This window comes from Podarcis liolepis (genome assembly GCF_965112155.1).
Source record: "Podarcis liolepis genome assembly, chromosome: Z".
NCBI classification, from domain to species: domain Eukaryota; kingdom Metazoa; phylum Chordata; class Lepidosauria; order Squamata; family Lacertidae; genus Podarcis; species Podarcis liolepis.
In genome coordinates, this window is record NC_139570.1 from 44,319,701 (window position 1) to 44,341,952 (window position 22,252).

The 22,252-nt window shown below is 43.8% G+C and overlaps 1 protein-coding gene across 2 annotated transcripts in view; it reads right to left on the bottom strand.

Moving 5' to 3' along the window:
* Nucleotides 1–22,252, bottom strand: part of ASTN2 (astrotactin 2) — a 706,126-nt gene that overhangs the window by 392,400 nt on the left and 291,474 nt on the right. For both annotated transcript variants that reach the window (XM_083485710.1, XM_083485711.1), the window contains exon 5: nucleotides 10,553–10,660. In XM_083485710.1, the coding sequence (XP_083341836.1) occupies nucleotides 10,553–10,660 (108 nt within the window). The remainder of the gene's footprint in view (nucleotides 1–10,552; nucleotides 10,661–22,252) is intronic.

Below are 22,252 nucleotides of genomic sequence, written 5' to 3' on the forward strand. Positions count from 1 at the left end.
GCATCCAAGAGTATTAAAAGAACTGGCAGATGTGATCTCAGAACCACTGGCAGTCATCTTTGAGAATTCCTGGAGAACAGGCGAAGTCCCGGCAGACTGGAGGAGGGCAAATGTTGTCCCTATTTTCAAAAAGGGGAAAAGAGAGGACCCAAATAATTACCGCCCAGTCAGTCTGACATCAATAGCAGGGAAGATTCTGGAACAGATCATTAAGCAAACAGTCTGTGAGCACCTAGAAAGGAATGCTGTGATCACCAATAGTCAGCATGGATTTCTGAAAAATAAGTCATGTCAGACTAACCTGATCTCGTTTTTTGACAGAATTACAAGCCTGGTAGATGAAGGGAACGCAGTGGATGTAGCCTACCTTGATTTCAGCAAGGCATTTGACAAGGTGCCCCATGATATTCTTGTAAAGAAGCTGGTAAAATGCGGTCTTGACTATGCTACCACTCAGTGGATTTGTAACTGGCTGACTGACCGAACCCAAAGGGTGCTCATCAATGGTTCCTCTTCATCCTGGAGAAGAGTGACTAGTGGGGTGCCACAGGGTTCTGTCTTGGGCCCGGTCTTATTCAACATCTTTATCAACGACTTGGATGATGGACTCAAGGGCATCCTGATCAAATTTGCAGATGACACCAAACTGGGAGGGGTGGCTAACACCCCAGAGGACAGGATCACACTTCAAAACGACCTTGACAGATTAGAGAACTGGGCAAAAGCAAACAAGATGAATTTTAACAGGGAGAAATGTAAAGTATTGCACTTGGGCAAAAAAAATGAGAGGCACAAATACAAGATGGGTGACACCTGGCTTGAGAGCAGTACATGTGAAAAGGATCTAGGAGTCTTGGTTGACCACAAACTTGACATGAGCCAACAGTGTGACGCGGCAGCTAAAAAAGCCAATGCAATTCTGGGCTGCATCAATAGGAGTATAGCATCTAGATCAAGGGAAGTAATAGTGCCACTGTATTCTGCTCTGGTCAGACCACATCTGGAGTACTGTGTCCAGTTCTGGGCACCACAATTCAAGAAGGACACTGACAAACTGGAACGTGTCCAGAGGAGGGCAACCAAAATGGTCAAAGGCCTGGAAACGATGCCTTATGAGGAACGGCTAAGGGAGCTGGGCATGTTTAGCCTGGAGAAGAGGAGGTTAAGGGGTGATATGATAGCCATGTTCAAATATATAAAAGGATGTCACATAGAGGAGGGAGAAAGGTTGTTTTCTGCTGCTCCAGAGAAGCGGACACGGAGCAATGGATCCAAACTACAAGAAAGAAGATTCCACCTAAACATTCGGAAGAACTTCCTGACAGTAAGAGCTGTTCGACAGTGGAATTTGCTGCCAAGGAGTGTGGTGGAGTCTCCTCCTTTGGAGGTCTTTAAGCAGAGGCTTGACAACCATATGTCAGGAGTGCTCTGATGGTGTTTCCTGCTTGGCAGGGGGTTGGACTCGATGGCCCTTGTGGTCTCTTCCAACTCCATGATTCTATGATTCTATGATTCTATGTGCGTAGAAACTAAGCCACTGTACTGTACAAAGGCAACACTTGCATTTTTTGCTCTACCCACTGTTGCCTCTGGCCACACCACTGATGGCATGCGACCACCAAAAGGGAATGTGGTCCATGGGCTGTAAAAGGTTCCCCACCCCTATGCCAGAGCTACAAACTTTACTGTGACATTTGGGTTCCTCCAATAGAAAGAATTCTACTCCCTCAGCATGCAGGACTCACTTTTAACAGTTGGTAATTTGCACCCCAACTTAATGTTTATCCCAATTTCTTCCTCCTGCAGAATCAAGACAGCACTGTGGCAGCTTATGTAATAATGAGAAGGCAGAGGAACTTTGAGGGAATATTTGAGCAGACGCCTCAGCTCAGATTTACGTGCTATCCACTTATCGAGTCATCTGAAGAGTAGCAGGAAGCATCTCATCAGCTAAGGAGGAACTTTATCAGTTCCATACTGCCTTTCATACTGCTGCAAGCAAAGATACCACAGAGATATCAGCTCAGTCACCAGCCTACTTAACACTGCTGTACCACCCATTATTCTGGAACTCCTATGTGGAGCTACTTTATGGCCGGGGTTCATCCCCAAAGCTCAAGGCAGGCAGCAGCACACTGAACATAACTGTAAAATATCCACCCAGGATCCTATTAAAGACCTATATCTGAAGAACCGTCTTCTCTTATCATATATTGCTATGGTCATTGAGATTTGCTGAGGATGCTCTTTTGGGATTACCATCTTTGTGCCCATCACCACTCCAGCTCTCTACCCTTGCTGTCCTCAGTTGGTGATCAGATTACAAACTGCAGAGGCAGTGTTACTTCCTCAAGCATGGCATCAAGGCAGGAGCAAAGGGATAGTTAGGTATATTGATGTTTGTGGCACAGTAGTGTATTATGACACACACTAGCCTCGGGAAGATGGAACAGAGGGGGGATTTATTAAGATCCTGATCCAAATCGTAATGTGTACTTCTATGGGTGCCAACTTGGATAAAATATTACGGGGGCCCAGGTGAGCCCTATCTTACATAATCAATCACATGACACAGTGCACACACCATCTGAATGGGAATGCCCATCAACTTTGTGGCCCCTAAGAGCTGGCTCCTATATATACTTCTCTAATGCAAAATTGAAAGTAAGATTAAAAGGCCAAGTGAGTCCACAATCACTTGTGGGGAGAGGGTGCTGTAGCTCCAGTAGAATGCATGTGTTGCATTGCAGAAAGTCCCAGGTCTGATCCCAACATCTTCAGGTAGGACTGGGAATGTCCCCTGTCTGCAGCTCAGGAAAGCTTCTGCCAGGCAGTGCTAAAAACACTGAGCTAGATGAACCAATGGCTTCACTCAGAATAAGGTGACATTTTCTTTATTTCATTATAGTTCATATGGACCATAGTTCAGTGGTACTGTGCCTCTTTTGAATGCAGAACACCCCTGGTTCAACATCTGTCCAAAGATGCCTGGAGAACCTGGCCCTATCAATGCTGCCAGTACTGAGGTGAATGGACCAATGGTCTGCCTAGGTATAGTTTCCTATGTTCCTATGCGAGCACGTGTGTGCGTGCACACGCACACACACTTCATGGAAGACTAAAGCTATTCAATAATGTAACAACTATATAACTCACTTACATAAAACTACTCTCACCTTGAAACTCTTTTGATTCCTATCCATTTCTCATGTGTGTGGGCCCCCCTCCCAATTTCAGCACCTTGTTCTAGGGATATATAGCAACTGATCCATTTGTGACTTGGTTTTAAAAGATGCCATAATACTAAAAAATGCAATTAGCTGGTTTTTGCAGGACAAAATGAAACTTTGTAGTGGGGCAGGAGTTGTTGTTTTTGGGTGCAAAGACAGCCAAAACAGAATATGGGGAGGGATACAACCTGAAGGTTAGCTGAAATGACCATTTGACCCTGTCCAAACACTTATGATTTGATGCCTTATATGCCTAACTGAGTTTCCATTCTTAAGGAAATCAGCCCCGAGTGCTCACTGGAAGGACAGATCCTGAAGCTGAGCCTCCAATACTTTGGCCACCTCATGAGAAGGAAAAGACCCTGATGTTGGGAAAGATGGAGGACACAAATAGAAGGGGACGACAGAGGACGAGATGGTTGGACAGTGTTCTCGAAGCTACTAAAACGAGTCTGACCAAACTGCGGGAGGCAGTGGAAGATTCTTTGCAAGTCCTTTCCCTGCATATCAGGCAGGCGCTGTGTCTATTGTAATTTTGGCACCAATTGAACACCTTGTTCAACAAATCTTTTAAACAAAGGTGTGTGTGTGTGTGTGTGTGTGTGTGTGTGTGTGTGTACCTGTGGCAATCTGTATCTGTACTGCATTTGAAATTGTTTTTATTTATGAAATAGTTCTATATAAATGAAATTGTTCTAACTGTGTATATAATGAAATGTTTTCATTGCTGATGTTTCTTATTGTGAAATAGCTTCTAGAGATTTTACAGGAAGCTATTCACAATAAATTAAATAAATAAGTGAAAGGTAGATAAAATGCAGGTCCAAAGAATAGCAATGGAGGAAGGGGAACTTGTGAATTTCTATCTACACCCCCGCCCCCCCCCCCAATCCCACCCATTACTGCTGTTATATCCAGTGCCATGTCTCCTGCTATGATGCACCTTGTTTACTTAGCCCTAGCATCTATGTACATTTTGGGGGAAGGGGAAGGGAAGGGAGGGAGAAGAGAGGAGAAAGACTACCTAAATTTTTCATTCCACATCTCATTTGCTTTGCTTTGAAATAATAAGTGTCTGTTGCCTCCAGAGGCGTGCGAGGATCAAAGACAGGCTTCTGTGTATGTAACAGATTCCAAATACCTAATTTTCCCTTATAAAGGCCTTGTTTTAAACACCAAATACAGAAGCAGATCAAAGCCTGGATTCGTCTTTCTCTAACAGCCCTCGGAAGGCTCCGTGAGTCAGAGAGATACACACACAGTGGCTGATGCAAAATTGAGGCAGATAATTGGGCTCCCCTGAATACCCATTAAAGATTGCTGCAAATTAGGGGAAAGAGCTGGACATCCTGTAGACTAAAAAAAAAGGTCTTCTTTCCCCTAACCCCTCCCAAAAATAAGATATACTGGTGATATCTGCTGCAAGCCTCTGAACAGCAGCAGAACCTCCTTATCTCAGTAAGGCATGGAGCTTATCACTGGACAAGAGGAACCTAAATCCCCATGGTCTTAATTAGGCTATAATGGGATGGCAGTGCTGGTTTATGAGGCAATAATACAGCTCTCCAGAGACCAAGCGATGCTTCGGCTCACTGTGTTATCTTGACAAAAGGAAACTACCAAATATTGGTGAAGAAAACAGCCACACAGTCCAGGGAGAGGGAAGCAAATGCGGGCACAGCCCTGGAACAGAACAAAGTGGTCATAAACTTGGATGTTTCAGGGGAGGGGCACTAGTTATCGCAGGGGTTTCTTCAGGCTACTACAAGATAACCATATTTGACTATACCACATAGAACCATGAATGTGGGTATGTCATGTGACCTAGATACTCGCTCCCACAATGCAAACTGGCACAAGTAACAATGGGGCCAAACGGATGACTGCAATGGAAGGTATGAATAAACTAGGACTTATAGCTGGTGTTATACACAGCAGAATGATGTGGTAGACTTCAGACTGTAGGTGGATGGTGGTACTTCCTAATGTCCCTTAGGACAAAAATTCATTAGAAACAGAAAAGCAGGCAAGTAATTGGAGTATAAACTGTCCCTTATGCTATTTATCAGCTATACAAAAGCAGTGGGAGATGAGGCTGAATCCTGCAAAGACAAAGGTGTAGTCAGTGGGTGTTTCCTGTGTCTGGGAATGAACTGCACAACCTGTTCTGGGAGGGGTGAACTCTTCCTGAAGGAAAAGGTTCATAGTCAGAGAGTAGTCCTGGGTTCCAATTGTCACTAGAGTCTTTGTGGATGGCAGTGCTTAGGCACAGCTTAGGCTGATTTGCCAGTTATGACCATTTCCGGACCAGGATAGCATGGCCTTCATTTTCCATGCCCTGCTGGCTTCCTGTCTGGACTACTGCAGTGTGCTGTATGTGGGACAGCCCTTGAAGACTAGCAGCTGCAGCTGGTGCAAAAGGCAGCTGCTAGTTCGATAAGTGAGGCAGCCTGATGGGAACATGCCACTGGTCCTGAAAGCACTGTGGTGGCTACCTGTAAACTACTGGGCCCAATTCAATGTGTTGGTGCTACCATACAAAAGCCCTAAATGGTTGGGACCCAAGTACCTTAAAGAACGCCTTCCCTTATATCAACTATCTTGGACACTACAATCTGCAGGTGAGACTCTGATGAGGTGCATCTGTCCTCTCATTACTGACATTTGATGGCTGAAGGACACTGTTCTTGGCAATCCTGAGATCATTGGAATGAAGAGAGAAGATTTCAGAAATTGTTTTTATTGCAACTTTTAAAAAGAATGTTTCTCCCCTCCTAATTGTTTTATTATGGTTGTGTTTGCTGCCCTGAACTGCTTTGGCAGATATAAATTCAATATAAATAAATAATCTGTATTATCATGTGCTAGACTTCTGTTTGCAAGGAGTTTTACATAGGGGAGTCATTTTATTTCACCTGCAGCCTGGGGTGGTTACTGCCAATGTCCATTCTTATTCGCCTACCCCATTTTCCTGCAAGTGAAGAACAGGCTTTTAGCCAACAAGTGAAGAACAGGCCTTTAGACAACACCAGCAGGATCCCGAGGAAGAACAAAACACATCCACTAAAGCAAAAATGTGAGGAGTATTCATTACTCTTTTCTTCAGCGGGAGAAAGTACAAGAATGAATTGCTGTTAAACGAATTGGCTATTAAATAAAGCTCAATATGAATTTATTATTTTAACTACTTGATTTAAAAAAAACACACAACTTGTTTGAGTTGTGCAGTTATTCTGGACTACAGTTCTTATCATCCCTGACCATTTACCATGATGTCTGGGACTGAAGAGAGTTCGAATCCAACAGTACCTGGACAGCTCCCATGCTATCCTTGGTTGAGTGTGACATGCTAACAAGGCCACTGAATTTATTAACCTCAGGGGTTAACCTTGAATTCAGATTACTCACACTGGAACTCTCTCCCCAAAACCAAATGAGGAGAGATGTGCTTCACATGCAGAAAGTCTGCTTTATGATACAGCATAAAATGAGATGTACAGAGTTAAAGATGAACCACCAGATCCACTCCAATAAGCACTGGAAAAGAAAAAAAAGGCACTGCAGCACGTTTAACAATTGTCCTCTGTCCTGCTATGGTTCATCTGGGCTGGAGACACTTTTGCACTGCCCTTAATGGCCATTTAACTCCAAATAACCGTGACAAGAGGCCCACTATAAAAATCAACAGGAAAGCATCATCACTAACAATTAGCTGTCTCTGGTGACACAGCTTTCCCTAGTAGGAATTAGAAGCTCGCCCAATTATGGTTCTCAGCTGCAGTTCTAATTATTATGTTTATAAAAGAAAGCCACCGTTTTCTCTTAAATTGGTGATGTCCCTTGCACATGGGATTAGCAGAGTTCAATACAGAAATAGAAATAGATGAGATAGATATAGATATATTCTTCCATAAAGGGAAAGTGGCAAAGATATCAAAACAAAACAGGCCATTTTTGACAATGGCCTACACAAGAGACTCACTGGGACATACAGAAAAAACGACCAGGAGCAAAGGACAATGGAGAGTTAAGAGGCAGGCAGCTGGCCCTGTAATTAAGACTTTGATCTTCAAGGTCATTTTCATCACTACCATCCCCTCACATCTAATAATGCCATCAATGAGGCAAGGTGAGGCAATTGCCTCAGAAGGCAGGATCTACAGAGGCAGCAGATCTGGCCTCCAAGGAATATATTTCCCACGGTCACAGTGAATGCCTGATCTGCTGCCTCCTCAGAAGCCTCCCCCTCCCCCATGCAGCCTCTACAGTGACCTTTCTGCCCTGGCAAGGGGGGCATTTTGTGGTTTGCCTCAAGTACCAGCCCTGGTGCCAACAGGATTGTATCAAAAAAGGGGGTACCAAGAAGCAAGAGTGAAGCACCAGCATGGCCAAGATAATCCCAAAATTTACAAGAGGGAAATTAGGTAAATTGGGGGAGAACTGAGGGGGAAGAACTGAAAATTTTCAATAACTACAATAGAAAAGGACAGGGAATGAAGCATGGGAAAAGGAGTAGTAGAATGCTTGGAAGGGGAAGGAAAGCTTGGACCCTGAACAGGAACACTTCATTTATAGTTGGTTTCCTCTACTAAAGCTGTGCGCCAGATCCAACCAAATCATAGGTCCTTCCTGAACCAAATCAGGTAAATTCAGATGGACCGGGGGTTTGGCCATATTAGGTTGAAGTTGACCTGATCCAACCCAGGATGATCCAAAAGCTGGGAGGTCTGGCAGTGAGGAGAGACGGAGAAGGATGCAGCCTGTTTGTGTCTTATTCTCCCCTCTCCCCCAGCCAACTGCATGTTTAATTAGGGTTGAAATACTAATTAAAACTGTGCAAGGATCCTGAATCAGTTTGGGGCCCAGATCCAGGTTGAGTTGGTCCTGGATCATCTTGGGTCAGATCTATCCTGGGATAGATTGGATACAATCCTGAATCTCCCTCGGGGCTTGTCAGCACTTCTATTTGCTCCACCACTTCCCCTGAGAGACCTGTCCAGATCTTCACTTTTTTGAAATATGGCAACCCTATTACTAGCAGTACATGTAAAAAGGATCTAGGCGTTTTGGTGGACCACAGCTTAACATGAGTCAACAGTGTATTTGCAGCAGCAAAAAAAGCTAATGCTATTCTAGGCTGCATCAGCATAAGTTTAGTGTCCCAGTCGAGGGAAGTAATAGTCCCACTCTGTTCTGCCTTGGTCAGAACACACCTGGAATACTGCGTCCAATTCTGGGCACCACAATTTAAGAAGGATGTTGGCAAGCTGGAACGTGTGCAGAGGAGGGCAACCAAGATGATCAAGGGTCTAGAAGCCAATCCTTATGAGGAATGGTTGAAGAAGCTAGGTATATTTAGTTTGGAAAAGAGGAGACTGAGAGGAGATATGATAGCCATCTTCAGATATCTAAAGGGCTGTCACATGGAAGAGGGAGCATGCTTGCTTTATCTTGCTCTTGAGGGTAGGAAAAGGACTCAAGGCAATGGCTTCAAGTTACAAGAAAGGAGATTCCGACTAAACATCCGGAAAAACTTTCTGGCAGTAAGAGCTGTTAGGCAGTGGAACAGTCTCCCTCAGGAGGTGGTGGACTCTCCTTCCTTGGAGGTTTTTAAGTTGTGGTTGGAAGGCCATCTGCCATTGATGTTTTGTTTAGTTTCCTTCTTGGCAGGGGGTTGGATTGGATGACCCTAGGGTCCATTCCAACACTACAATTCTATGATTCTCACTTTCCAAAATGAAAGATTGTGCACCATCAGCATGTGTCTGTTTCCGAAATATACCTGTGTTTGATCCAGTGTGCAACCACTGAGCCAGCTTTGCCCCAAAACGAACATATTCCTATGCATGCCAACACCTAATCACTGAAATAAATTTCACTGTTTTTTCCCAGGATAGTAGAGGCAACTTTCTGATCCTGCATCTTGCTACGCTTAAGTACAGATAGTGAATGCAAAGCACAGAAGCCACCGCACAAAACAGTAATTTGTTCCTGAGCTCAAAGCACCCTGCAACTTCATTATTTCTTCACACTCATTTTTCAAAACCACCTCTTGTCACAAAAATAAAGGAATGCAAATGCAGATTAGAACTTTTTTTGGTGGGGAGGGAAGCAAGTGTGGGACACACTCTGAAACTAAGGCTTTAAAATAATAGAGAAAGAACAAGCCTCCTAACTCTGCTAAAACTGAAAGATGACACAACTCAGGAGATTTCCCTGCTCTCCTTTTCTTGCACTTCTCTAGAATTGCCTATAGCCTGTTCTACACATACAGCAAAATGAGGTGGTGCAATCTATTGGTTGTATAGAGTGGATTGTATCACTTCAATGTGAAAGATACCTGCTTCAGGTAAAATAAAACACCTTAAAAGAAATCTGCAAGAAGAAAGAAAGTGGCACAGAAGGAGAAAAGGTGGTCAACCAAGCCAATTCCTTGCCTTGCTGCACTACTTTGTCTTTTTCTTTTCCTCTCCCCCTGCAGCCCGTTGAGATTTTTGTTAAAGTTTCTCATAATACAGTAAGATATAGAAAATAAGCAGGAAGAAGAAAGGAAAGAGAAAAGGAAATGGAAATGCAAGGGGGGGGGGGAGAGAGAGAAAGGAAAAAGAAACAGAAATAATCCATTTCCAGGAAAGGGAAGTACAGACAGCTGCAGAACAGCAAAGAACATCTGATTCCAGCTGAACACATGGGCTTATGACCAACTAAGTTCAATGCAGAGTGGAGCTATTTAAATGAATGAATTTAATTAGTCATGTCTATAATTTTCAATGGGCTTACTCTGAGTAGGACTTGCCAGTGCAGGATAGTGCATATTGGGACTGGAAGGGTGACAAGCCAGGAGACCAGCAGTAGTGCCACCCTACTGGGTGGGTTGCAAGTAGGAAAGCAAGAAGGTGGGCATTGGCTCAGGGTAGACTGAGGCTAGTGGGGAAGGGCCTCATTCACCCTAGTGGACCAGCCTCCACTGGAACTACCGCTGGATACAGCCCATGGGTTGTATGATGGTTAAGATCCTAGGCTTTATCAAATGATTTAATGTTTCCCAGGCAGTCAACCATCCAGTCATACATATAGCTTCAGCAACGTTGTTGCATCACACACCTTCACCAATTGTATTGTATATTGTATTTAATTATGGGGTATCAGAGTTTCTAGGGGGCTAACCAGGCTGGGATAGCTGGGATAGCAGGCTTGTTGGTTTTTGAATATCTGATGTAGATTTTTTTCAATTTCATTGTTCTGTATGGGACAATGACAATAAAGATTATCGTATCATATTGTGGCCTAAACCATTAAATCGAATTTTCTCCCCTCCTCACCTTTGCTACGTCGTCGGCTCCTGTATTGCTCAGTGTAGAAGGTCAACTGAGTTTCATCATCTGCTTCAGAGCCAGAGTTGCCTTTGGTACGGCCAAATCCAATCCCACCTACGAAGAAGGAAATTGAGGATTAGTGCTAGTGATCATAGCAAACAGTTGCCCAGAAAACAAGTCTGACCCAAAACACACCCAGACCCACGGGGACAAGTGAATGGATTTTCTGAACTGAAGGCCCAAAGGAGGGCTCGAGGGAGTGGTTACACCAAAGTAGGGATACCAAAGAAGGATGTCCAAATGTCAGAGTGATCAGTTCTAGTGCTTTATTAAAGAAGGTCTAGACTTACAGCAAAGCAGCCTGCCAGGTCTCCAAGCCTTTTCAGATGTGGGACGGACACTACAGCAAAGAGATGGCTTGTCTGAACCTAGGCAAACATGCCTACATTCTTTATACACAAAGCAGCAGACATCACTTTGGCCAGGCCTACCTGACCAGATGAGGGCATAAGGGACAAATTCCCAAGTCTCACAGATAGTTCCCCTTTCTGGGCTCAGAGCCCAGCACCCCAAGCCCAAAGATAAGCACAACCTCAAAGCAAGTGAATATAAACACATCTTAGCTCATTGTCACAACAATTACCAATTAATTGTGGGGTTATCTTGACAACCAAGATGGTGTTTACAGAGCTTCAAGAATAGTTCACCTTAGTTCAACACACTGGACTTTTGCTTTTTATCATTTTATTAGTTAAATCAGGTCCTAGTGCACAAGTGATATACAACAAAGCTCTTCACTAGTCAGCTGTCTAAGCAAGCTACTGCTGAAGATCTGTGCGAGTCTCAGATAGTTGGAGCAATAGAATATCCCCAACCACCATCCCTTAAAAGATATAGTGGTACCTCTAGTTGCGAACGGGATCCGTTCCAGAGCCCTGTTTGCAACCTGAGCAGAACATAACCCATGTCTGCACATCTGTGCACGTGCGGGTTGCAATTCGCCACTTCTGTGCATGCACATGACATCATTTTGAGTGTCTGCACATGCGCAAGCGGCAAAACCCGGAAGTAACCCTTTCCGGTACTTCCAGGTCACCGCGGGACACAAACTGAAAAGATTTAACCCAAAGCATCTTTAAACCGAGGTATGACTGTGTTGTGTTTGAGTAACCATTGGCTCCTTCTCAGAGACTGCTCTAAACTCCTCCTCAAGCAGGGAGACAGCAGGGGTGGGTGGGTTTCCAGGGGATTCTGGAGACATAGTAGCCTCTAAGAGTTAGGGATCCCTGAAGGGTCTTTCCTCAATTCCTGAACCTGCTCCTTTCTCCCTTGCTCTTGCTGACTGGCCTCTGGCTCCTGCTCCACTTCTTCTGCCTCTTCTGGCAATCGCTTCACAAATACTTCAGGCATCAATGAAGGAATTGGTGACAGGGGAAGATTTCTCCTCACTTGTGGCATGGAACCCTACGCATCACTGGCACCTTCCCCAAGATCATTCTCTTCAAATCCCCTCTCTCCTTGACCCTGACAGACCCTGACAGAGTCTTCTCTACCAGACCTTTTCCCCAAAGTCACCTGCTTTTGGACATTGTAAGATCCATGCTCCTGGTGATTTTGAAACTGTACAGGTAAGGGAAACCAAAGAAGAAAAGCAAAATGAAAGGCCTTGTGAAAATGTTTGGCGCACGCCTCTCACTCTGTGAAGAAGGTTAAAAGGAAAGAGGCCTCTGGGGGCTGACAGTGGGCCTTTAAACTGCCATTAAAGTATTTTACTGTTGTAAAAATTCTTTATTATTCTACGCAGAAGTGCAGCCTCCACGCTTCTTGGCAAGAGAACTGCAAATGAAAGTGCCGCCCCCTGGCCCATGGAAATCTTAATCACTTCAAGCCAAGGAGGCAGAGGACTGCACCGAATGGAGAGCAGTTAAAGACACAAAAGCTGCTTTCAGTTGTGAGTAATACTGAGGACTGGCCCCTTTAAGAGACCTCTGTTCCAAATCAAGAACCAAAAGAAATTTTTAACCTGACAGAGCTCAGCCTTACCGAAGTTGGTTGGGAGGGAAGCAATAAGGTCAAGCAACCACCAAGAGATGTGAATATCTCTTGGAAAGTGTAATGGAAACTGTGCTGAGATGTAGGTCAGGCTGAGAATCTGACCAGTAAATAATAGATTTGGTCAATGAATCAAAATAAATATTGTCAATACAGTGGTACCTCGGGTTACATACGCTTCAGGTTACAGACTCCGCTAACCCAGAAATAGTGCTTCAGGTTAAGAACTTTGCTTCAGGATGAGAACAGAAATCGTGCTCCGGTGGCGCGGCAGCAGCAAGAGGCCCCATTAGCTAAAGTGGTGCTTCAGGTTAAGAACAGTTTCTGGTTAAGTACAGACCTCCGGAACAATTTAAGTACTTAACCCGAGGTACCACTGTATATACAGTCAAGCTTCTTATTTTCTTAATGCAGTGACTTGTGAAGAATAGAAGGCATGCTTTTTGTCTTCACAAAAAGTGACAGAAGCCCTGCCCCCTTTTTATCAGGAGTTCCATCCTTTTATGTAAGTGTTGCATTGTTTTATATAATTTTTTATATTGTTTAATAGACATTTGATCCCCTGCCTCCCAAAAGTCTGTTTTATGAGATCATATGACTTTTCTACATGTCTGGCTTCTAGCCCCCAACCTGATAGTTTCAAGTCATTTCCCCAACCTAAGGCATGGGTGCCCATCCTAAATATCTGGGTTGTACCTTAGTATGTTTCAGCCTTTGGATGTTTGGAGATCCATGTTGAGGTGGCCTGCCCCTTGCCTCACCAATAAGGGATGCAGAAGATCCACCATCTTTGCCAAGGGCATGATGGACAACTCAACCAACAGGAGCAGATAAGGAGGGGTATTTCCACTACCACCTGACTCAACCAATGAACTCCTCGGAAGACAGGGCATGGCTTTTAGTATGGGTATAGAAAAGCATCCCAAAGGCACCTGTCTCAAGCTGTTGGCTATGGCATCCTGTGCCTGCTCTATGATGAAGCAGGTTGCCCACCTCGCATCTAACCATTTAACAGAGAACCAAAGTCTCCAAAGAGAGTCAGAGGAAAGCCATTTTGTAACCAGTTGTGAACCATGTGAACTGTACTCAAATTATCAAGGATAGTTGGGAGAGAGTGACCATATGGTGGCATTTTCTTGGAGCCTGTGTTTGGAGAAGCATCAGCTCAACGACCACACTTGCAGACTGAATTCCTGAATGAGATAGTTAGCATGGCTAGGAGCTCAGAGAGAGAGAGAGAGGAAGAGGCAAATATATTTAAGTGTTTCTTGTTTGGGGGTTGGAGGACACTCACCGCCTGTCTGCCTCACAAAGGGCTCATACACACTTCTGCTTGTCCTACTGCTTTCCCCTGGGAAAACCCACTCTTTACTGCTGAATCAGAGCAAAGGTCAATTGGGTTTTCCACAGATTGACCTTTGCTCTGATTCAGGGCTCATCCACTCTTCTGCTTGCCGCATGCCTAGAAAGCATATGTCCAATAAGTTTCCTGCCTGTTCTGTGCTTTCTAGGCATGGGGCTGAGCAGTTTTCTGTTTCTCCCGCTGTTTTTCCCTGGGAAAATCTTCGCTTTTTTCACTAAATTGGAGCAAATATCAATCTGCAAAAACCTGTTTGCTCCAATTCAGCAGTAAAGAGCAGGTTTTTCAGGGGAAAGTGGCAGAACAAATGGAAAACCTCTTGCACCCATGCAGAGAATGAACAGGACAAGCAAAAGACCTCTCAGACCCATGCTTTCTAGGGACAGGATGAGCAGAAATGTGGACAAGCCCTGTCCTGTGAAATTTTAGATCCATCTTTTTTTATTAATATATAATAAATAAATAAAAATTAAAATAAGAAGGCTAAAAATTAGGAGAGCCATCCCTGTTCTTATTTGCCAGACAGGCTATGTTATAGAGCCAGCTTGGGTGAGATTAATGGCTATCTTGCCCTTGAAATATTTAAGGCTAAAAACACTACTGGCTTCCCACATTCTAGGAAATGTCACTCGGGTAAAAGATCTCAACCTCTGGCACAGCCAGAATACAAGGTGTGGGGGGATTCTTCATGAGGCTCATTACAGAGTGCTTATCAAATTATATACACACAATCTAGCCTACTGTATAAGGATAAAATGAGATTTTAAATATTGTGAAACACACTGAAATGTGTGTGCTATACACAGTCGTCAGCCTTCAGAGAACAAGCAATTAATTGCAATTGTGATATTGAGGTCTCTTAAGCAAGAACATACTTCATACTGCTGCCAATTAAGAGAGCAATGGAGATCTACAGACTATACCAAGGGTTGCCAACAATCATTAGGAGACTGACTTTGTAGAATCTAAAAAAATCATACCATGTCAAGGTTGACATATCCAAACCAGGTTTGGCATTACCAAACAAAATTTGTTGTATCCAATGTTAACCCTACTCAGAGTATAGCTACTATTGTCTTTCTCCTTCCTTCCTTTGCTGTTTTTTTTTAAACGTTTTAACTGTTTTTAACTATAATTGTATTTTAATCATAATTATATATTTTTCTTGAAAACAACCTTACTACAGTCAAGCCATGCATAAATTTTGTTAAATAAATAAATTGAAAATAATGGACATTACTAACTTAGATCTATTAATTTCAGTGAGATTACTCTGAGTAGAACTTAGTTGGATGAAGAACACTGTGGGTTGTTTTTTTCTAAGACAACGTGGAACTGTATGCTTTCAATTATTTGATTAGTCTTTCAAGTCTGTATTTCTACTCTTTACCAACAGAAAGTTAAAGAGATGCTAAAGTAAAAAATACAAGGCAGGGAAAAAGATGTCTAGGGTGGTGGTGTTACCTAACAACAGCCAAAACCCTCTGTAAAATTCTGTCAAAGAGAAACAAATCATTATTCTGGGTGGCTGCTAATTGAAGCCCTCTGGCTATGAACTAGCAATGCCCGGGCTGCGATTTGCTGGCACTCCTCCACCTCCTGGTAAGCTTTTGCACTGGAATAACAGTGGGAACCATACAGCCAATATTAATAGAATTGTGATTTCTCTGAAAATTATGGCATGAGTGCAATCTGACTAACACAAAGCCCTGCACATAGTAAGCTACAGCATATGGCATGGCGGTTTGCTTCTGGCTTACTGCAAAAGCTCCAGGCCTGGAAGATCATGTAATAAGCAAGGCTTATTTCCCACACTGCAAAATCTTCCATTTCTGCATTCAGATACTACTTCCTGCAAAGCAGCAACGTGTTCTTTAGTTCTGAAGCCATTGTTTTCCTGCATTCAACCGACAAGGGACAGGCTCTCTTTAATGATACTTGTGCCTGGTAAAACATTGTTTCTAATTTTGATTTGGGGAAAGAGTTGGGGATGTCTTTAAAAGAATGTTGTGTTAGTTGCATCCCTTGAGCCCTAGTTTTTATCATTTTACTTTTATATTGCCCCCAAGGCTCTCAGCTGTGTGCATTTGTGCGCGCACAGACACACACAGCCAATCTTCACAACAATCCTGGTGGGTTCAGCTGAAAGAGATACTGGAGCAAAGTCACTGTGAGCTTCATTTAAACACAAGCATCCCTAGTCTCAGACAGACATTCTAACCAGTTGCCTTTCTTTAGTTCTGAGCTACTTCTTCAGACATTAACACACACCACACACACACCAGCTTGTAGGTATCTTGACACTGGTTGCTAGGACCTAGGGCCATTCATCAACACATCACCAAGTGTCCAATCTATGATATCATATGCTGCCGCTGGCAAACTATTGGCACCATATAGAGCCTGCTATTTCAGAATAAATTAATACAACATGTTGGAGGGAAATATGCAATGAGACAAGGGGTCCTTAGGCTACAATTTCTTGCTGTCAGAATAAGGGTGCTGTAAGGATACAATAGTCCCTATGTTACCTCTATTAAATGTTTGAGAGTGTGCATTTTGAGGCCCAGATCTGGGGGCAGGGGCAGGGGCAGGAATCTATGGCTAAACTCAAACAAAGTGAGCAGGAAAACTAAGTTCAGCACCCATCCATATCGGGCACCCATCATTTTAAGTTAACAAAAATGTAATGGCCTGGCCAATAGATCTACAGCAATGGCAAATAAAACGTGGTGAACAGGACTGGGCTCTGCCCTGTTTTTTTTATTACAAGGGGGAGGGAAGGTGAGGCACCCTGAACTCTCCCCTTTAAAAATCTGGCACCGTACCTGTTCACAAGCGCACAACGTAGGGCATTAAAGTGCTCTTATGAATGACCCAGTACCATTCAATTCTTGAAGTCCTAAAGGAGATAGCAACTGCCTGGGTTGGATTTATTCAGTGACTGGGGGAAAATTCTCATGTTCCTAAGCTGTGAGGAAGCTCTGTGCTACCTATGTTCCCTAGTTGCAGCCTTTACAGGTTCAGGAGTGGAGGAAGAGAAGCAGGTTGTGTTGAAAACATTCTCAAGGACACTAGCATTGGGAGGGAGAAAACACATGGGAATGCTTCTGAAGTGTAGGAAAGTCTTCAGGGAAACTAGAGTTAGATGATAGCAAACCACTCAGCCAAGAACTGGAGACAAATATTTCAAAGGAAAATGTGTTGCGGCTTCTGCTCAGACAACAGACCCTGGCAGTGGCACAGATTCAGCTGCACTCTTCTGGAAGGTATGAAAAGTTGCCAAGCTTTGCAATACTTTGGAAAATGCCCCTGTTTGAAGAATATCTAGAAAGGTCGTCCGTGGGGAAATTTTGGGCTATATCTAACCACCTTGTTTTGCTGGCCCAGACATCCTGTTGCCTGAAGTGGAGTCCAAATGGTATCCACACCTCTAGCTGGGGGTCTTGTTGCACTGTCCATTCCTGCTTTTATCTATGTCCCATCCTGTGGCCACTTCATTGTGGTGACTGAAGCAAGCTGCTTCACTTTACCACATGACAGGGTAGGACCCTGGCAGAGACCGACTGGCATGTTCTCTCCCTCCTGGTTGATCATTCGGGAGCTTCGTGAGCTTTCTTCAGCCCAAACATCACAGCGACCAATGTCAACAGACATCAGCACACTTAGGGATCCGCAGTTTGACAAGCTTGTGTAACAGACCTCAGCAACTCAGCATTTTGTGTATAAACACACATGGAGCACTGCAACATGGCTCCCTCTCTCTCTAGCATCAGACAACAAAGAGAATGAACAAAGGACAATAGTCCCACTTCATGGAACACAGTAACACAAACATCCTGTCTCCATCACTTCCCACTTTGTAGAGTCAAAACATATACCGTCATGTGATAGACAATCCCATGACTGCAATCACGGAGCAGGAATTCTAACAGGGATCAGGCTGCTTCCAAGTCCAGATATTTCCCAATGTAGGGTCCTAACTGCCCTTGCTGGAGTGGTGGTCTTGGAGTGTAGCGTGCAGATATCACAGATGTGTGAAGCAGGACAGCGTAGGGGGCTAGACTCCTGATATTTATGCCAAACCCAACTGACCAAAGACTGATGTTATGCACCAATCCTCACTGGGCTGGGGGGGGGGGAATTTCACACTGAGTTTTTCCTAAAGGTGTTTGGGGGCTCTTTTTGTTCTGACTTCTGCAACATTTGGGAGGATACCCCCGACCTATTTATATTTTATACTCCCACTTCTTGTGCAAGAATGTTGTAGTTTTGGCTGCTTAAGGATCAGAACTTTGAGAGTGCTATTTGTAGGTGATTTATTTTCAGTTTTCTCCTATAAATGCACAGATACCTTTAACAATTTATTGGGGGGGGGGCGACAACTGTAGTCCTGTGCATTGTGCATCTACAGCAGCAAGACCATAAGTAGTATTGTGATCGCTCTGAGAATTGTCACTGCCATAAGCCAGTTAGTAAAGCCCAATAAACTAAATGTTTCATTAAACCAGTTTCTGTCTCTAAGGGGCCACAGCACTTTTTGCAGTTTTATATACATCTCTTCTTGCAGGAAATGATCCTCCACAAGAATGTAAGTTTTATATCTGTAATTTAGTCAAGGGAAACTGTTGAGGCTCAAACGACTCAAAACCCACCTATGTTAAGATGTTTTAATGTCTAGTTTAGGCACTTAATTATTCAGCTAAAAGCAAGACAGCTCACTGACTAAGGGAGCATTTAATGGACTGCTGCCACACAAAAGGCACAAGCCAGAGGAGGAAGGGGGGGTGCTTTTAGAAGACTGCAGCCCATTGCACAGCTGCCTGCCATTCTTCACCCCTCCATTTTTGTTCAGCTGCTGGTTGCGCCTCCATGATTGATGGTGCTGACAGGTTAAATTACCCAGGCCACACATCTTCAGAAAGTCAGTGACAGGGATATTGCATTTTCTGATTACCTAGAACCTGCACAGGTTTTTAAAACATGGGGATGGGGCAGAACAATGTGTTGCTGCACAAGCTGGAAAGGAAATCAGCATTCTGACTCCCTGGGAAGAGGCAATGGTAATTCACTTAGCAGGAAGGAAGGAGGGGGCAGAATTAGAATGTATTTCTTTTCCAAGCAGCTGCACTAGTTAAGATCTTGAGAGGTGGAATAAGCTGAGAGATGGAGACCCATTGAGTATCATGGTTGAGCTTGGGTCTATCTGGTCATAGTCTAACATTCTAACTACTACTGGCTCTTTATGGATGGTAAAAAGTGAGAGATTGGTGGGATTTGGGGGGAGGGGCTGGGGGCTGGGCTTCAGTGTCACAATAGAGGAAATGGTGGGGGGAATTTAACTGGCCACATTACAGCTAGGAGGTTGGGTAGTTGTCTAGTGAGAACAATGGGGTGTTTGTCAGTAAGCAGTGAAAGCAAATGTGTGTCTACTCACAAGTAAGCTCTACTGAAATCAATGGGGCTTATTCCCAGGAAAGTAGAAGTAGGTTTAGTAGAACTCGGTGGAGCACAGACATGCATGGAGCTGCACTTGGCCCTCTGAGTGGGGAACCAGATGCAACTTGACATTTGTAAATTACAATACAATACAATACAAATACAAATACCTTTTTTTGGCATTTCAAGTTAAGACATTTCAAGTCAGTGGGATAGATTTAAAAGGGACAGGAGTGAGGCATTCGAGGGTCGCAAGGCACTCAGTTGTTCTGCTTCACTATTCCCTAGAGCAGGGGTCAGCAACCCGCGGCTCCGGAGCCGCATGTGGCTCTTTTACACCTTTGCCGAGGCTCCGGGGCGGATACTAGCGAGGGGAGGAGGCGCATTGTGCGCCCTGACACTCCCCACTGTGGCGGGCGCTGTACTGGCTGTGACGTCGCATGGGGGCAGTGCGTGCGTTAGTCACGCACCATCCCGACGTCACCTTCCCGCCCGCCCGCTACATTGTAAGGGGCATGTACGCTGGTCACTGCATTGAAAGGGGGCATGTACGCTGGTCACTGTTTTGAAGGGGAGTGAAGAACACACACACAAAAGAAGGTAACTTGTTAATTTAACGTTTATTTCTATGAGGAGGAGTAATTCTGAGGGGTCAAACAAAGAAATAATAATAAAAAGTGAAAAAAAGTTATTTTTAAAATGACGAGTTTTGCGGCTCCCAGTTTTTTTTTCTTCGGAAACGGGTCCAAGTGGCTCTTTTTGTCTTAAAGGTTGCAGACCCCAGCCCTAGAGGGATGATTCATTAAGAACCCTTTCGGGTAAGATGGAGATTAAAAAGGAAGCCATTGAGGCAGTAATGTCCTTGTTCCTGTCCACTAGGAGGAACCTCATTTGGCTTTCTCTCAGAACTGTGGGTTGCAGGTCCAGCATCTGCTCAGCATCTGCTCAGCATCTGTTTGCGAACTCTGCTGTGCAAAGGGCAGTCCAAGAGAATATGGTCCAGTGAGTCTGGTACTCCCTGACTGCAGGCACACAGGTGCGCTTGATAAGGAATTTGTGAGTATCTACCTGTGGTCACTGCGGAGGGGAAGGCATTTAGTCTACTTAAATTACTCTTCAGTTAGCTGAGACAGATTAAATTATTTAAATTTTACAATTCTTTCAATTTTTGACTTCTAACTATAGTAGCAGTTTGAAAGCACATCAGTGCAAGTAGATAAATAGGTACCGCTCTGGCGGGAAGGTAAACGGTGTTTCCGTGCGCTGCTCTGGTTCGCCAGGAGCAGCTTAGTCATGCTGGCCACATGACCCAGAAAAACTGTCTGTAGACAAATGTCAGCTCCCTCGGCCAGTAAAGCGAGATGAGCACCGCAAACCCAGTGTCGTTCACGACTGGACTTAACGGTCAGGGGTCCCTTTACCTTTTTAACTATACTTATACAGCTTTAATTTTAGAGAAAATGTGTTGATTTAAAAATTACTGTAAAATAACAGTTGTAACAGTATGTTAAAGGTAAGTAAAATTTATCAGTTTTAGACCCCTAAGTAGTAGCAGTTGCCAAGACATGACCCTGTTTGCTTCTGATGTAGTTCCATCCTTCCTTCAGTCATAGTGATATATTGGTATATTGTGATGTTTAAGCTGGTGATAGTGCCCAACCCTAGACACAACAGCAAACGTCACTGGGCATAACGCCACCCTTTTTGTGCATGCATGCTTCTCTCCCCCCATGATTTACTCATGGAAATGGCAGGCAGGAACTGCTTGCCAGAAGACCACCACAAATTTCATTGCATGGCATAATACATAAAACTGCAAGGGAATGCCAGTTCAAATGGATTGTTTTCCGAAAGCAATGAACACAGAAATGAATGCTAAACTTCTGCTAGATTCCATTAGATTTCCAGAAGTGGCTTTAACATTGTGTGAAAGAACACATAAAATGTGGAAATCATCAGGTAAGGAAAAAGAAAAAGTACTGTCTGAATGCAGCCCAGGAGTCGGGTGGGGGGGGGGAGAGAGAGATCTGCAGCTATTAATGTAGCTTCTGCCAGAAACACATCTTAATCAAGGCATTTCTTCTCTGTAATCCTGTTTCCTGATTTACAAGCTTGATAATCCACTCAACAGACTAACATGTAGCCACAGCTGCCCACAGGGCCTAATTCCAGCTCTTGAAGCAAGAGCAGCGAGAAAGCTAGAAGGTGTCTTGCCATCATGGTTCTGTCCTGGGCCTATTGTTATTCAACATCTTTATAAATAACTTGGATGAAGGGGATGCTCATCAGATTTGCAGATGACACCAAACTGGGAGGGGTAGCTAATGCCGTAGAAGACAGAACTGGGATTCAAAAAAGACCTTAACAGATTGGAGAACCGAGCCAAAACTAACAAAGTGAATTTCAAAAGGGACAAATGTCAGGTTCTACACTTGGAACAACAATGAGCAACACGTCGCCTAACAATATACTGAAAATATTTTTATAACACTATACTGTTTCAAAATTCATAAACAGAAGACATATAATATGTGCATGGAGTCACAAACTAATAAGAATCAAATAAATGTTCCATGAACAGGAATGGTAGGAGTGGTAATTCACTGTCAAAGATCACTGAAATGGAGGCAGAATGCCTTTCCACAGTCAATATCCTACAAACATGAGATGGGTGCTCCAAATGTCTCAATAGGGTGCTCCGAGCACAGCAGCAGACAGTACAGTTCTTCCAGGATAATGAACTGTTTCAATGATAAATCTTCATCAGCTAACAATAATATGAAATGAAAACCATTACATTCAGATACAGTCCAGTGAAAGAAATGGAAGCCCTGCATGTTAACCAACCAATAATA